Source organism: Ahaetulla prasina, chromosome 5 (genome assembly GCF_028640845.1).
Source record: "Ahaetulla prasina isolate Xishuangbanna chromosome 5, ASM2864084v1, whole genome shotgun sequence".
In the NCBI taxonomy this organism is placed as follows: Eukaryota; Metazoa; Chordata; class Lepidosauria; order Squamata; family Colubridae; genus Ahaetulla; species Ahaetulla prasina.
The window spans coordinates 96477448-96493609 of NC_080543.1; the positions used below are offsets into that span (position 1 = coordinate 96477448).

At 38.5% G+C, this 16162-nt stretch overlaps 1 protein-coding gene across 1 annotated transcript in view; it reads right to left on the reverse strand.

The window, feature by feature from the left end:
* Positions 1-2202: 2202 nt before the first annotated feature.
* The window catches only part of LONRF2 (LON peptidase N-terminal domain and ring finger 2), a 36426-nt gene continuing 22466 nt past the window's right edge, over positions 2203-16162 (reverse strand). Inside the window, exons 7-12 of the mRNA XM_058184616.1 lie at positions 15950-16064; positions 15074-15195; positions 13961-14119; positions 12670-12832; positions 10130-10279; positions 2203-5787 (exon numbers count right to left, since the gene is read on the reverse strand). Coding sequence (XP_058040599.1) covers positions 5629-5787; positions 10130-10279; positions 12670-12832; positions 13961-14119; positions 15074-15195; positions 15950-16064 — 868 coding nt within the window. The 3' untranslated portion in view covers positions 2203-5628. The remainder of the gene's footprint in view (positions 5788-10129; positions 10280-12669; positions 12833-13960; positions 14120-15073; positions 15196-15949; positions 16065-16162) is intronic.

Genomic DNA, 16162 nt, shown 5'->3' on the forward strand with positions numbered 1-16162 from the left:
AAGTGTTACATGAGACATCACAACTTGGTCGTAATTACCTATGCTACATTCAGAACCAGCAGTGTCTTCTAGGGCAACTGTACAGAGAATTGCAATAAGCAAGGCTGTATATCTCCAGGATTATTACAAATTATTTCTTATTAAAATCCTATCAAAATATCTTGTGGAACTTCACAAGATGTCCTTTTATCTCTTTAATATTGAAGTCTGTCCTGTCTTATCAGACAGTTAAGACATTCCAGCATAAACCCCACTGGAATTTGACACAATATAACGAATAATTATTTGACATATCAATGATCTGTTTATACCTAATGAAGATTATGAATGCCCAATACCAACATTGATATAGTTCAGCAGTTTGGTAAATTACAGGTAGTCCTCAACTTAGAAGTTTGTTTATGGACTGTTCGAAGTTAGAACGGAACTGAGAAAAATGACTTATGACTGTTCTTCATACAACTGTTGTCGCATCCCCATGGTCACATAATTAAAATTCAGATGCTTGGCAACTGACTCATATTTATGATTGCAATATCTCATGGTCATGTGATTATCTTTTGGGACCTTCTGACAAGCAAAGTTAATGGGGAAGCCAGATTCACATAACTGTGTTATTAACATCTGCAGTGATTCATTTAACAATTGTGGCAAGAAAGCTCGTAAAATGGGTCAAAACTCACTTAACAACTGTCTTGCTTATCAACAGAAAATTTGGGCTCAGTTGTGGTCATAAGTCGAGAACTACCTGTAGCTGTTTACTCAGTTAATTGCATAGATAATCTATAGTCTTTACTGCAATGAAAATAAAGAATATGTTCAAAATTGGAACTTTACTTAAAAAAACCTTTTACTTAAAAATAACAAAGTAGAATTATTTCAGGAACATTTGTAGTGATAAATATTTCAACACCTGGCGGGTGGTGATATAATTATCATGGAACCCAGTCAGGATGACCACCAGGCAGTGGGAATCACTGGAAATTACATTTTGATTGCATAATTTGTTTCAAACCCATTACCAACATCTAAAACTCCTAAATGACCATCAGCATTTAAATTCAATTTGGATGATGATTCAGCATTCTGTGAATTCTATTGCATTCTATTGGATGATGATTCAGCATTCTATTGTATGAAAGTATACTATGATAAAAAATTCCACTAATGAAAATTAACGTGCTTTAAAGCTCCAGTGCTTTACATAAAAATTTATAATATATATATGTAATGTAGCTTAAAAATTAAGTTCCAGTTAAGAACAGTAATAATCATATCAATAGATTGTGCTGTGAAATGCTGCCTGATAAATTCCTCCAACGTTAAAATTACAGGTAGTCCTTGACTTATGAGCAGAAGTTATGATGGACCTCCCCAAAAGTTACTTTCAACCCAGTTCTATAGTTCCAATGGACATTTGATCACATTTCGGGCAATTGGTAGGTGACCGGCATTAATGGCCATTCACATCATTCATCATGAGACTATGGTTAATAACGTGTTTACTGAAAACTGGCATTTACTTCCAGTTTCTGGCAAAAGTGCTCCATCATGAACAATGTGTTCACTAATACCATGTTGTTTACTTAACAAATGTTGCAAATAAAGGTCATAAAATTCTGTCAATCATGTGATGATCCACTTTATGACTGCCACAATTTATTATTGTAATTGTCAGGCTCAATTAGTCACAAATCGAGGACCACCTGTAATTTTGATTAGACAATTGTGGAGATAAAATGTGACAGGCCATTAAAATGTGTGTAACTAATTGCAAGTAAATTCTTTAGAGATTAGACAGTAGGAAGTATTTTAAACTGAAAATATTTCTACTTTTTTTTAATATGAAACAGGAAAAAGTAATGAAGAGAAGGTCTTGTTAACATTTTCTTCTCCTCCTGTAAGGCAAGAAAACAGTTGAGAAGAGATAGTGCAATTCTGAAGTGAAAATGCCTGGAAATCAAATACGTAAGGAGCTATTCCTGTTGTTCTTAATCTCAGATAATGCCTTGCACATTAATATACATGTGCAAACAGCATCCAACCAATGAAGAAAATAACAGACTAATATTGTATGTAGCTAAATTTCAACGTTTTGAAAAAGTAAGATTACAGTTTTTTTCAAAAGAGATGTATACAATATTTGACTTTTGATAAAACTGCTCATGCTTTATAGTTAGAAAAATTAAATAAGACAATGGCAAACAGAAATTATTTATTTGAAATGTCACTTAAATACATTTTCCCATGGATATTCCAAATATACACAAAAAGAACATTGCAGCAATTTTTTTTTTAAAAAAAGTTTGGTTTTATGCAACGAAGTGCCAAACATAGCTGTAACACATACCTGACTTTTGTTTTACTAAGTATAAAAAGTAAGGAATAATTTATATTTACACGTATGCACAATGATCTACACTTATCCACATACACACGTCAACTAGTTTCAAAACATGAGTATATTTGTTTCAAGTTTTATCTACATTTAAATATTTTTTTTAAAACTGGTCATGAGTGCCAGATTTTGTTCTTATGGTGCTTTGTTAATACAATCATTCTAGTGCTGCAAAATTAAGGCGCTACCCAACACCAGACCTTCAATTATACAAAGCACTGTATGACTAATACATACAGTTTTCTGAACAAATCTTATTCCTTTTCATTGAAAATGAACTGCAGCATGAATCAAAGAGCAGAAATCTGCTGATTATCAGCTTATCAAAATCCCAAAGCACCCTTAGCAACTGAAAGGAAAAAGGATATTTGAAAACAGTAGATAAAGGCCACTGTAGCAAATATTTCATGAGTGGTGAAATTTAAAATGGCCTAAGCTTCACCTATTATTTGGAAGCAGACCTATTATGGATTTCAGGTTTTTGTGTGTTTGCTTTTTACAGGAGTGGCTAGGATGCCTTTGCAGCCCTATTATACTCAGTAAAATTATGTTCTGAATATTATTTCTGCAAAGCATTTTAGACAATGAGGACACTGCAATCCTCAGTTCTCTGTAAATTGTCAGATTGATCAGCCTAAGAAAAAGAATATAAAAATTTTGGCTTTCATCATATACTTATGTTAATATTCCTGCTGAGGTGACCAAGTTCTCATGGCTGAAAAGCTCATCAGCCTGGCTTTTGAATTTAAAGCGCAAAAGTACCATGCTGAGGACACTCATAACATTCCTCATCCAAAAGATTAGAAGAGAATCTCAGGGATAGTATATAGGATTCTGCCTCAAAAATGGTAAGTACCAAAACAGTAACTTAAGAACAAAAAATAGAAAAGGGAAAGAGAAAACCAAGAGGTGAGCCCAAAACTTGCCAGACAGTCCAAGTAATCACAGCTACAAAACTACTGTGAAAAATAATGAAGGTGGTCCAAGTTCCCTGCAAAAAAACAGAGATTCATTTTGAAAAACCTCTTTCTTGATAAAACTTGGAAGCTTTTAGAGTCCAGTGAATGAACAGGAAGACAGCTGTGTTGAAGGAAAGTGTGATAGCACCCAGGGAATGGATAGAAAGGAGAACAGAGTGAGAACCTCCTTCTCTCTGGCTTTAATGTTGAAACAGGTAATATCACACTTGACTTCTGGTGACTACCTGGAGAAATTCATGCGATGTTCCTGGCATGATACTGAAGTGTCTTGCCATGGCCTCCTTTTTTTAAAATTTCCTGGTCTCATATACAGCTTTAGAGATGCCAGATGACTTCCCATTCAAGTAGTAATGAGAACTGACTTTGTTTAGTATTCAAGATCAACCAAGGTCAGCCAGGACCAGGTGCAAACTTTTAAAAAATACTTGAAAGAGAATCTACAAACTCTAGTAAAGAAATTAGAACTTGCAGGAAGGCTATGGCAGAAATTATTAGAGCTTCATTTGCAAGTTGCACAGTTAACAATTGAAAGAGCAGTCACAGGTCAATACTTAACTACAAAAGGTGAATTCCAAGAAGAAGCAATTATAGTACATTCAGGCTGTGTTGATCAGTCTTAGGAAACTGCTATCTGGTCAAGATTTTTTTAGACAATCTTCTAATACCACACAATTATAGCACTTACTAAAATCAGTCTTTTTGATGATTAGATTTCCTGTATATGAAATTTCTATGCCTTTGTCCAAAGAGCACATGCTATTTCTAATTCATAAAGGAGGCACTTTTGAAATATTTTGGTATTGTCATTATTTCCTTGCCAGATTAATTTTTTTTATAACCAGTATCTTTTACCTTGCTGTGTCTTTGCACTGTGTTCTAAAACCAGAACTAATATTATTTTCATGTCCTGTTCATTTGTTTCTGGAAATTCAGAGATCCCAGCAGTTTGAATTAGCTATACTGATTTGCTGTTTCATGTTTACAACTAAACTACTGAACTATTTCCATTAATTCGACCATTTTTAAAAAGTTAACCACATATACGAAGACATCAAAATACAGATATATTTACATCTAATTTAAACTTGCATTGAAATTTGCAGTACAGGATTCCATTTGTGTCTCCTTTCATGTCAGCAAGAATTCAAGCACGAACAGTATTCGGTACATAACAAGTAATATTAAGGTTTTGGTTTTCAAAAGTATATGTAACTAAGTTTTCTTAAAAGAATCTATTAGGCTGGTTATGGCAGTTGTGAGTAAAGATGGATTTTACTTAAGTGTTACTTCCAGATAAAACTAGAAGGATAAAATTGAAATGGTGATTCGATTTTTCAACAGCCTTTAGTAAGATAATTGCTGAAGAGCTTGAAATTAACAGTGTAGATATACACTAAATATGCTGGCCATGATCCAGCCACAGAGCTTCGCAATCTCAAGTATTTAATGGCAGAGAGAAGCTTTCCCTAAGACACAGTTATGTCCACTATGAGAGGCTATTAGTTCCATGTCCAAATTACAAGGCTCTCCACAGGTACTGTAACTCCTTACTGTAGGTTCCTGATGTCATTCTGAAGGGAGGGGGGCTTGGGAAGGAAGAATGACTCAATCTTCTTAGATATATTATGAAACAGTTTTCTCAATACATACAGCATGCAAATTACAAACACAAGGAATTGGCTTATAACCAGCCACAAAGCTGTTCATCAGATACTCTTTTGGACAGTGTTCTTTGGAAGTGGAACATTTTATCCTGGCAATCTCATTTATTTCCGATATTTCTGTCCACATGTTGCAGATAAAAAGTTGCTCTTGGTGCTTTCTTCCAGAAGAACATTTGAGAATTTCTTTTCAACTGGCTACTGCAAAGACAATTCTGACAATGCATATTCTCAGTTTCTAATCCACTACTCCAAGTCTGTTTCTACAAAGAAATAAAAATGTCAACTGGGGATTTGCAGACATTTTAGTACTTCTGACTCAGTTGTCTCATTATGATGAGTAGATGGCGATTATGTACTCAGTTGATGCCTGCAACTACTGTATGCTCTGTTGTGGCATAACTTCCAAGAGGCTCAGATTATTCCAGGACAAGAGGCACAGAATACTTGATTAACTATTGGGTCCAGCGAGTGCAAAGAAGAATGAATGCTTAAATGAGCAGAGGGAAGAACTGTTCAGTTGCCAACTGTTTTCTTATTAGCATTAGAAACCAGTTGTTTTCAGTGTATCTTCACAAATAAGACTGTGTCATCTAGGTCTTTTGCGGGTCACAAATATTAATACGCGGCGAATGGCAATGAGACGATCTTTAAGTGAAGTCATGGCAAGAATGGCCAATTGGGCTCTGTTCTCTAGTGGTAATACTGCCAACAGCCACCAGTACCAAGCTGGACCACTGGGATTACTCTGTAAAGACAATATTAATAAATTAACTGTTTTTAGTAGCATAATTCAAGCAGATAGAACACCATCTGATAGCTGTAAGAAAATCTAAGAAGACAACATTCTGTGCCGTTCACAGAATGCAGGAGCTGAAAATAGTTCTTGGTTACCCACAAAGTATTTCTGTAGTGAACCTACAGAATGCAGAAAATTGCAGTCCAGCAAGATTTAGAGTTACAGGTTTCCTCCCTATTTTATGTAGTAAGACTGTCCCCCAATATTATTGTCATTATCTTGATATTTTGCAATTACAGAAAAATATCAGCCTAAAACAATAGAACCAAGACAACCAAACTCTAAACTTCTTTTTCTGGCTCCCACATAGTCCAGTGGTAATGTGCCAAAATTCAATAGCAAACCATCAAGCATTATGAATGTAATTTCCTGCAGATTTACAGTATGAAAACTTGAGGCTTCAGAAACGTTAAACACCCTTGAAGTGACTAAATCCCCCTGAAACACAATCATCCTGTTTATCTGAAAGCACCTAACTGTTCTCCTCCTTGAACTCTTGGCCAACAAAAATAGGCAGCCCCTACCTCAAAAGTGAATTGTTACCCATGATTTTGGGCATGACTTCATTTCAAAAGGGATTTTAAAGGCCACAGAAATATAACAAATTTACAGAAACAAATAAGGAAGAAACACAACATTAAAGTATGTTCTATATTACTATTTTCACAGAACTGCCTTATTGGTTTTAAGGGAGTAATTTCCATTATGTTCTGTAACATAAACGTATGACTCATAGTCTAAGAAAAGGTAAATGCAACCAAGGAAACAAAACTCAGTCTAAAATGTTAATACACAATTTGTCCAAATGCTGCTGTAAAAATAAATATTAGTCTATGTGAGCAAAATGAAATGGAACTATGGTTCCAGTAGAGAATACAGTGCATCATTTACAGTTGCTCAAAATACAATCTCAAAAACAAAAATATAATTGGAATAATGCAACCGGCATTGATATTTTTAAATTTAAAAGTAAATGAGAACAGGGCACATTTTAAATAGTCACCAATATATTTTCAGGAGTTGTGTGTGTTTGAAAACCAAATTATGGATTCCTACCAGCAGAGTTTTACAATAATCACTTTTTAAATTATCTATTGTGAAAGATTTTTTTTTAAATTTACATTTATATCCCGCCCTTCTCCGAAGACTCAGGGTGGCTTACAGTGTATAAGGCAATAGTCTCATTCTATTTGTATATTTACAAAGTCAACTTATTGCCCCCCCAACAATCTGGGTCCTCATTTTACCTACCTTATAAAGGATGGAAGGCTGAGTCAACCTTGGGCCGGGCTTGAACCTGCAGTAATTGCAGGCTGCTGTGTTCTAATAACAGGCTTCTTACAGCCTGAGCTATTACGGCCCCTCTCATTGTTGGATTTTGACCTGTAAAGGGGTTAAACTCTTGAGATTTACTCATGGTGCCCTCTTCAGGTAACACAGCAAACTGCTTGCCAGTGGCTGTGTATAAATTACCTATATAATTTTATTAACTGTTTGAAAAATAAAGATTAAATTAATACAGACTACAGAAGAAAAAGAAAGAAAAAGAAATCACAGCTAAAAGTGTAAGAAAAAAGTAAATGAAAAATAGAAGAGAAAGAAAGATCTTCTTTATAGCAATTATAAGTACAATTATAAACATACCTATACTTTCTTCCCCGCCCCAAAATCAGAGCAGAACAGCAGGGAGGAAAGAAGGCAAGGAAAGGTATTGGGAGAATGGAGGTAAATGAACAGGATGATAGAATATGGCATACTGGGATGTCAGGGAAGAGACTGGAGATACAGGTGGGGGCAGGGATACAGGTGAACTACTACCGTGTTTCCCCGAAAATACAACATGTCCCGAAAATAAATCTAAGCCTGATTTTTGTGGTGGGCGGAAATATACGCCATTCCCTGAAAATAAGGCCTAGTGAAGGGATGGGCATGGCCAGCACAGGAGGCAGCTCTTCCCTTCCCTGGTCACCTCTGGGCTTCTTGGACCCTTAATTGAATCAGCTGAGTCACTCAGGCCACCTTCACAAAACAGCTGATTTGCGGGTGCCACTTAGGCCATCACCTCCAGCAAGTGCAGCCACTATTGCAGCCAATTGCAGAAGCCGGAAGCCAAGCAACACACCCCACATGCCTCGCACCCTCCTTACCTAATGGTGACAGCCACAGCAGGCAATTCTGTCCACAAAACAGCTGCCTCATGGGTGCTGCTCCAACCGGCACCTCCATCAAACGTAGCCACTTTTGCCATCGATTGTGGTCATTTCTGCAGCAGAAGCCAAGTGATGCACCCCATCTGCCTCCCGCTGGCCTTCCAAAGGGTACTGTAGCAGCAGCTATCCACAATTTTTTAACCCTTATTTAGTCCCGACCATACTAGGCAATGTGGGTCAGGACGAAATAAGGGTTAAAAAATTGTGGATAGCTGCTGTTACAGTACCCTTCGGAAGGCCAGCATGAGGCATGAGTCTCCTGCTGCAGAAGTGGCTGTGCCTGAGGAGCACTTTTGGGAGGGAAGGCAAAGGGGAAGCAATCGCTTGCAAACTCCTGCCCCACTCCCGCCTCTCTGTCAGGTGACCGCCGGCAGCCCCAGATGCCCAAAGCCTGCGCCCACCCAGCTCCCTTTTCTGCAGTGCCGGCTCTTTATCAAGGGGGGTGGCAGGTGGGGTGGGGAAGAAACGAGAACAGTGGAGCGAGACAGGGCTCGCTCCTCTTGCTGTCTCTTCTCCCCCCCGCTTGCCAGGCATGGCAGGACTTCCTGCCCCTGCCCAAATTGGATGCAGTTTGGGGGTGGCAGGTGGGGAGGGGTGGGGCCGGGGAGACACAAGAAGCCCTGCCATGCCCAGCAAGGTGGGCAAGAAGAAATGGCAAGAGGAGCCCTATCACACCCCAGCTGCCACCTCCATCGACAAAGAGACGGTGGGGAATGAAAGTAGCCAGGCTGCTGTTACGGTACCATTGGGGCATGTGGTGCTGTCTTACCTGATTTGCAGCTCCGTCGCATGTCTCACCATTGTCTGCAGGCAAACATGCTGTAGGGTAAAAAAACCCTTGCGAGTTTGAAAAGTTTGAACTCATGAGAAGTTTTTTTTCACCCTACAATGTGTTTGCCTGATGACAATGGCGAGACACGTAATGGAGCTGCAAGGCAGGTAAGACGTGTGTCTTGCGTCTCCCCAGCGAGGGTGGGGGAGAGAAGAAACGGCAAGAAGAGCGAGCCCCATCTCATTCCACATGTTTTGCTTCTCCCCCGTCCCACATGCCACTCCCCTCGATAAAGAGCCGGGTACTGTGGAAAAGGGAGCTGGGCGGACGCAGGCTTTGGGAGTCTGGGGCTGCCAGGACTCACCGGGTGGAGAGGTAGGAGCGGGTTGGGAGTTTGCAGGTGAGGGGGATGGATGGATGGGAGGCGGGTGAGTGCCAAGAATGCCAGGGAGATTCCCACCTTTGGTTGCTCCAGCGAACAGCTGACGAATGGCTGTGTTGCACTGCTACAGCCGTGAGGTGGCCACGCTCGCCGCCTCCTGTACCCCCAAAATAATAAGACCCTCCTGATAATAAGGCCAAGCCCTTATTTCAGGGTTCAAAAAAATATAAGACAGGGTCTTATTTTCAAGGAACACAGTAGCTCATGCCACAATGAAATATTAACAGAAGCAGAAGTGGAAAAATGGTAGGGAAGGATCTGGAAGATGGGGACAAATCAGATATTCTGCACTGGGAACTATTGAGGGAAGAAGGGGGCAATGAACTCTTCTTTTTCTCCTCTCATTTGCCACTGCCAATGTCATTTGATTTTTAAAAAAATAGCCATAAGTGGATATATACCATATATAAAAAAGATGAGAGTTGCATTTTTCAAAAAGGCCTCTGGTGGCTCAACAGACTAATGCAGTCTGTTATTAACACAGCTGCTTGCAATTACTGCAAGTTCAAGTCCCACCAGGCCCAAGGTTGACTCAGCCTTCCATCCTTTATAAGGTAGGTAAAATGAGGACCCAGATTGTTGGGGGCAATAAAAGTTGACTTTGTATATAATATACAAATGGATGAGACTATTGCTTAACACAATGTAAGCCGCCCTGAATCTTCGGAAAAGGGCGGGATATAAATTCAAATTAAAAAAAACAAAACTTCATATCCTCTATACTTTCACACAATTTATGAACATTTTAGCTTCACAGATTTTAAATTAAGCATTTACTTTATGTGAATTGTTTACATTACATACACTGTGGTTATTTATTGCTGTACTCTGTTCATTTTTAGCATTGATATACCATTGCACATTTACCTGTGGCTCACGTTCTTTCCCTGGCATTGGTCCAAAATGGTTTAAAATTTGTGCTTTCATATTGTCTTTAAGAGAAGTAAACCAGGACACAGCTTGATCGTAAACGGAATCGTGAATGCGGACCAGCTCTTCATACTCTGTCCCTTCAACCTAATTTGAGATATGAAAATTTAAATAAATGCATGTTATGTACAGCATAACAAAAGCAAATACCATTCTAAAAAGAGTTTAATTACCTTTAAATATCCTAAACAGGGGACTTTTTTAAAATCACCTCGCTTTTGAATCAGCCCAAAATTCCAAGAAAGCAGCACAGGTAGGTGTTCAGTATTCAATAGGATAATAGTGAAAATTGTGTTACTAGCTGTTTGCCAATTTATCACTTAGTGCAGGGGTGTCAAACTCAAGGCCCATGGGCTGTGGGGTGCTTAAACCTGGAAATAGCAAAGGACCAGCCCGCAGTGCTTCTGGCAGCCAAAACGGGGTGCTGGGGGGGGCACGTGCGGGGCCCTGTACCCCGTTTTGGCTGGCAGGGTGCTGCAGGAGGCATCCATCCCATCTCTCCCCCCACCCAGATGAGGAGAACTACAATGCTGATCCAGCCCTCGAAGAAATCCAGTTTGACACCCCTGACTTAGTGGATTGTTTTCTATTCATAATCAATGATGAAGACTGATGTGGAAAAGTACAGAACATGGGAACTAACATTTTTCAGTACAGACATAAAAACTGTTTGCAGATTTTAATACATATGAATTATTTGAATATTTGAATTACATTTGTGAAATGACAGTAAAATGCTAATTTTGGATTACACACCATTGGTCATCTAGAATGCCAGTCCATTTAATTTTAACTGGGGAGAGCCTATCCTTTGTGTATTTTTCTTTAGAGCTGCTTTACATTACACTCTTAGAGAAACCAATCATATAAATTAATAGGATTAAAAGCCACTGACCAAAGCATGCTTAAGGAACATGTGATCTGATAGAGCTTGCTAATACCTTTGCATCAGTTTAAAGAAGAGAATTGGTGCTACACATTCAAAGATCTGATATAATTTGCAAGCAGATTAGAAAATGGCATTCCTAACATTTTCTGTTCAAAATCTCCTGTCTGTGTAAAAATATATATAAACAGAAAGTAATTTGGATGGAATACCTGTCTTTCATATTCCTATTTCCTTTAGACCATGCTTCTGTAATGCCATTTTCTTATTTAAAACACTACCCTGGAAAAGAGGGTGACTGAACAACTGCACAGTAATGCTGTAAATCTCCTCAGGAATATATTTTTAATATGGTAGGATTTAGTATTGAATTGAGTGTTTAAAACTTCAGAATATGGCATTTTGATTTTAAAAAGATGGTTTACTAAAGGAATTTGGTAAGGGAGTAGAAACAAAAGGGGAGAAATAAATTCAGCTTTGGTTTAAAAAAATTAACATGCTTCCCCCAAAATAAGACCTTGTCTTATATTTATTTGAACCCTGAAATAAGCGCTTGGCCTTATTGCCATGCACTCAAAAGCTCGATTGGGGTTATTATCAGGGGATGTCTTATTTTGGGAGAAACAGGGTTGAAGACCAGCTGGCGGCCGTCTCCAGGAGAGCCTTCTACCAGGTTCGCCTGGTTCGCCAGTTGCGCCCCTTTCTTGACCGGGATGCCTTATGCATGGTCACTCATGCTCTCGTCACTTCTCATCTGGATTATTGCAATGCTCTCTACATGGGGCTACCCCTGAAGTGCACTCAGAGACTCCAGTTAGTCCAGAATGCAGCTGCGCGGGTGATTGAGGGAGCTTCACGTTGCTCCCGGGTAACACCACTCCTGCGCAGTCTGCACTGGCTACCTGTGGTCTTTCGGGTGCGCTTCAAGGTGCTGGTTACCACCTTTAGAGCGCTCCATGGCTTAGGGCCCGGGTACTTACGGGACCGCCTGCTGTTACCTTATGCCTCCCACCGACCCGTACGCTCTCACAAAGAGGGTCTTCTCAGGGTGCCGTCCGCCAAGCAATGTCGGCTGGCGGCCCCCAGGGGAAGGGCCTTCTCTGTTGCAGGACCTACCCTTTGGAACGAACTTCCCCCCGGTTTGCGCCAACTATCTGACCTTTGGACCTTTCGCCGTGAATTGAAAACTTATTTGTTTACCCAAGCGGGACTGGCTTGATTTTTAAATTTTTTAAATTTTTAAATTTTTGAATTTTTAATAATTTTATGGGGTATTTTAGTATGGGTCAATTTGACGGTTTTAATTTGGCCATTTATTGAATATGTATTTTAATTGCTATTTTAATTTTGTATATTTAATTGTTTTAATCTTGGCTGTACACCGCCCTGAGTCCTTCAGGAGAAGGGCGGTATAAAAATTTAAATAATAAATAAATAAATAAATAATTAGTGCAACAGCTAAAGAAAAAACCACAAAAGGCAGCCAAAAGTTAGATTATGGGCTGTCCTGTAATTTAGAAGACAAAGGATGGCTCACAAAACTTTTTTTCAATAGATGAGGTAACAATAAACTACTACACTACAAAGTTACCTTTTTGTCTTCCAAATATTCGATGTTTGCAGTATTATATCCATCTCGCTGACCATGGCTTAAGACCCTAAAACGTCGAACACCAACTGTATCAACAACTGAACGTCCATCAGGGAAAAACTTCACATCCCTGATCTCCAACATGCAGCCGTAATCTGCAAATCTAAAGGGACAAAGTCATGTTAAGGCTGTGATTCTAAATATATTTTAGGAAGCAGCCTTATAGATTTGCCGTAGCCTGCCTAAATATATTCGGAATGAAGTTGTAAAAGAAATTATTAGGCTTAATGTTCTAACAGGAGGCACAAAGGCTTGCAGGAATATTGCTTGTTCCAGTTCTGTAAAAAGCTATGAAATTACTACACGAGTTCTTTTGATGCTGCATCTAGATTACCTATCACAATCTAATAACCCGCAAATGAGCTGGATTTCAATTCCCATTAAATCCCCACCAGAAGAATATGGGAAGCAAAGATCTACATTGGGAATCTTGTCTAGACAGTCATATTTTTCCCTAAACACTATGCATTTCTCCCAAATAGAAAGTTTATATTAAGATAGTTATTGATCAGCCAACTGGCTGGTATATTCCCCAAAACTGGACAAGAAACAACAGCCCCCGTTTTCCTGACCACTTTCCCATATTTGATAGACCAGTGGTAGTCAACCTGGTCCCTACTGCCCACCAGTGGGCATTCTAGCTTTCATGGTGGGTGGTAGGGGTTCTGTCCGATACTGAAGCACGTTCCTTTTTTAAAAAAAATTAATTGACTTTTTAAAAAATTTTCATAGCATTATCTAAAAGCATTTTCATTAGGTTTTCATAAAATTCCCTGTGACAATTTAAATTTCTGAAAATATACTATTTGTATCGCCCGCACATAAGTTTAGTTCATGTTACGTAAATAAAACTAAATGGCGCTATAGTGTGACCGCAAACAAAAGAGCCTCGTCCCAGAATAGCTCACGCATACCACCCAGCTTTAAAAGAAAAGTAGCTAGCGCCCCCCCCAACCCAATCCACCCAGCTGTAACAGACATGCAGAGCTGGTAGCCGGCGCCCCCCCCCAATCCCAATCCACAATGTGTGAGAGGCATGCGCAGACAATGATACACGGCGCATTACTGTGGAACTGGTGGGCGGTTAGAAAATTTTACTACAAACAGAGATACAAAGATGGGCGGTAGGTATAAAAAGGTTGACTACCCCTGTGATAGACATAAGCCCTTCTACCATTTTTGCACCCAGAAATGCAGTATTTTATAAAGGAGTTCTAAATCCTTATCTTACCCTTTCAGTTCATCAGTTAAACACATGCCAAATTGTTTAGTGCCTGTTTCCATGCATCTTCTTATCATTAATCGATAACGGGGCTCAAAGACGTGAAGAGGACAAGGAATGGTAGGGAAAGCCATGGTACATACAAAAATGGGAACATCTTTATTTAGACTGCAAGAGAAGGAAGATTAACTTTTATGCTTATGCAGGTCAGTATCTGTTAAAACAAGTAATTGAAATCCATCTTTAAAACTACTTATGAAATAAGCTTCATTGTAGTCGTATTTTCACTCAGCTTCCCTGAATCTCTCTTCTGCTGCTAACAAATACAAGAGGGGACTATCTAAACATAGCAAAGACCATGCTCAGCTGAAATAGTTCAAGCTGTACATGCTTAAGGCAAAAGGCTATCATATACATATGAGAAGCTGGCAAAATTTTATGGCTAGTGGGTAAATTGGAAATTTGGAACATGCTACAGTTCTCATAGAACTGGTATCATTGGTTGTGGGAAAACTGATGTTTCATTCTGCAGTATGCCTGCTTGCTACATAATTATTATTTCAAACAACTACATAACTAAAATCAGATATAGCAAGAAACACATTTTAACTTACTTAACAGTAACCGAGTTGGAAGGGACCTTGCAGGTCATCTAGTCCAATCCCCTGCTCACGCAGAATATACTTATGGCATTTCTGTAAAAGTCTCATTCAGAAGCTTTTGCTTCAACTTAATTAGTGTTCCAACTCATTTGTAGGGCATGCATATCCCTGACCCACACATGTATATTGATTGTACAAAGGGGAGTGAGACTGCTTCCAATGGTCTTTCCTACTACCTTTTCATAAAGGCTGAGCAAACTTTGTTTGAAACAAGAACTTGGTTTCCAAATGTTAATAAGGTGCAAGTTGTCTAATCAAACTTTTTATGAAAAATCAGGAGAAAAGAAGAACTGACACATGTCAAAATGTCTTCTTTCACATATACCATACCAGCATGCTAAAATAAAATAATTTTTGTCTGAAGATCAGAGAATTATAAATATTATGAAAATATAAACAAGTTATTTAATCAACCCACTTAATTTTACTAATATTATCTTTATAAATGAAGATCACTTACTTTGATAATTCCTTCATTTCTTCTTCATAAACCTTTTTCCTTTCAGATAATTCTTCTGGAAAGTAGCGAACTATTAATTCTTCAGTAAGCATGGTCTTTTTGTAAGTTCGACTTGCCAAAAACTATAAAGGGAATTTAAGAATCCACGTTATTCAGTTCTAGCTATTCTATTAATCAGTAATTAAACTGGCCTGGAAAATAGAATGGTAAAGTAAATGTTTTTTATGTTTTAACACCTTAAAATGGAATCAGAATCTGCATTGAATACTACAGTCAAACGCTTAAAACCACAATTACTAAATCACTACTGTATTAAGCAATTTACTGTTATGGTTTTAAGTGGCTATAATAAGCACATAAGAGTGGCCATTTAATTATTCTACACTGCTTCTTCAGAAAATAAGTCTGAAATATATAGCAGTATTTCCCATCCTCCTGGAATTCTCCAGCCAGCTAGGGAATTCTGGGAATTGAAGTTCACAAATCAAGCGCCCAAGGTTGAGAAATACTGTATTGAGGTGATGCAAAAGAAGCTACCATTTTTTCTTCTTGTTTGGCAAGACAAGTCAAACATCACATATATTTAAATACTACCTATCTGTATTAGGGCAAGTCACATTTGTTCCTTCCCTCTTCATTTCAGGACACCAGAATCAGCAGGGTTGTAATTTTCACATGGAACTTTGATTTTCAAGCATTAAATTGGCTTATTGAACTTTTGTATTGCACCTTTTAAAAAAAACCACACTGAAGCCCTCTCCAAAAATCAGACCAATTCTCTCCTTTTTTGGAGGTGGTTTAAGGGGTAAATGGGCCCTTCAAGAAACACAGCCTTTTATTTAAGCAGCTTCTGGAAATGGGATGGGAAAGACTTACATCTGAGAGCTTTTCTTTACAAAGTGGACAATGAGGATTATGATCCAGACAACGTTCAAGGCATTTGAGGCAGAAAGTATGTCCACAAGGAGTAGTGACAGGCTCGTAGAATAACCTGAACAAGACATGAAAATAGCAATTTCATATATCCATTCATCTGCATATCTTGAATGAGTGTTTCAATATTTTACATTGAATCTGTCTTGAATTCTA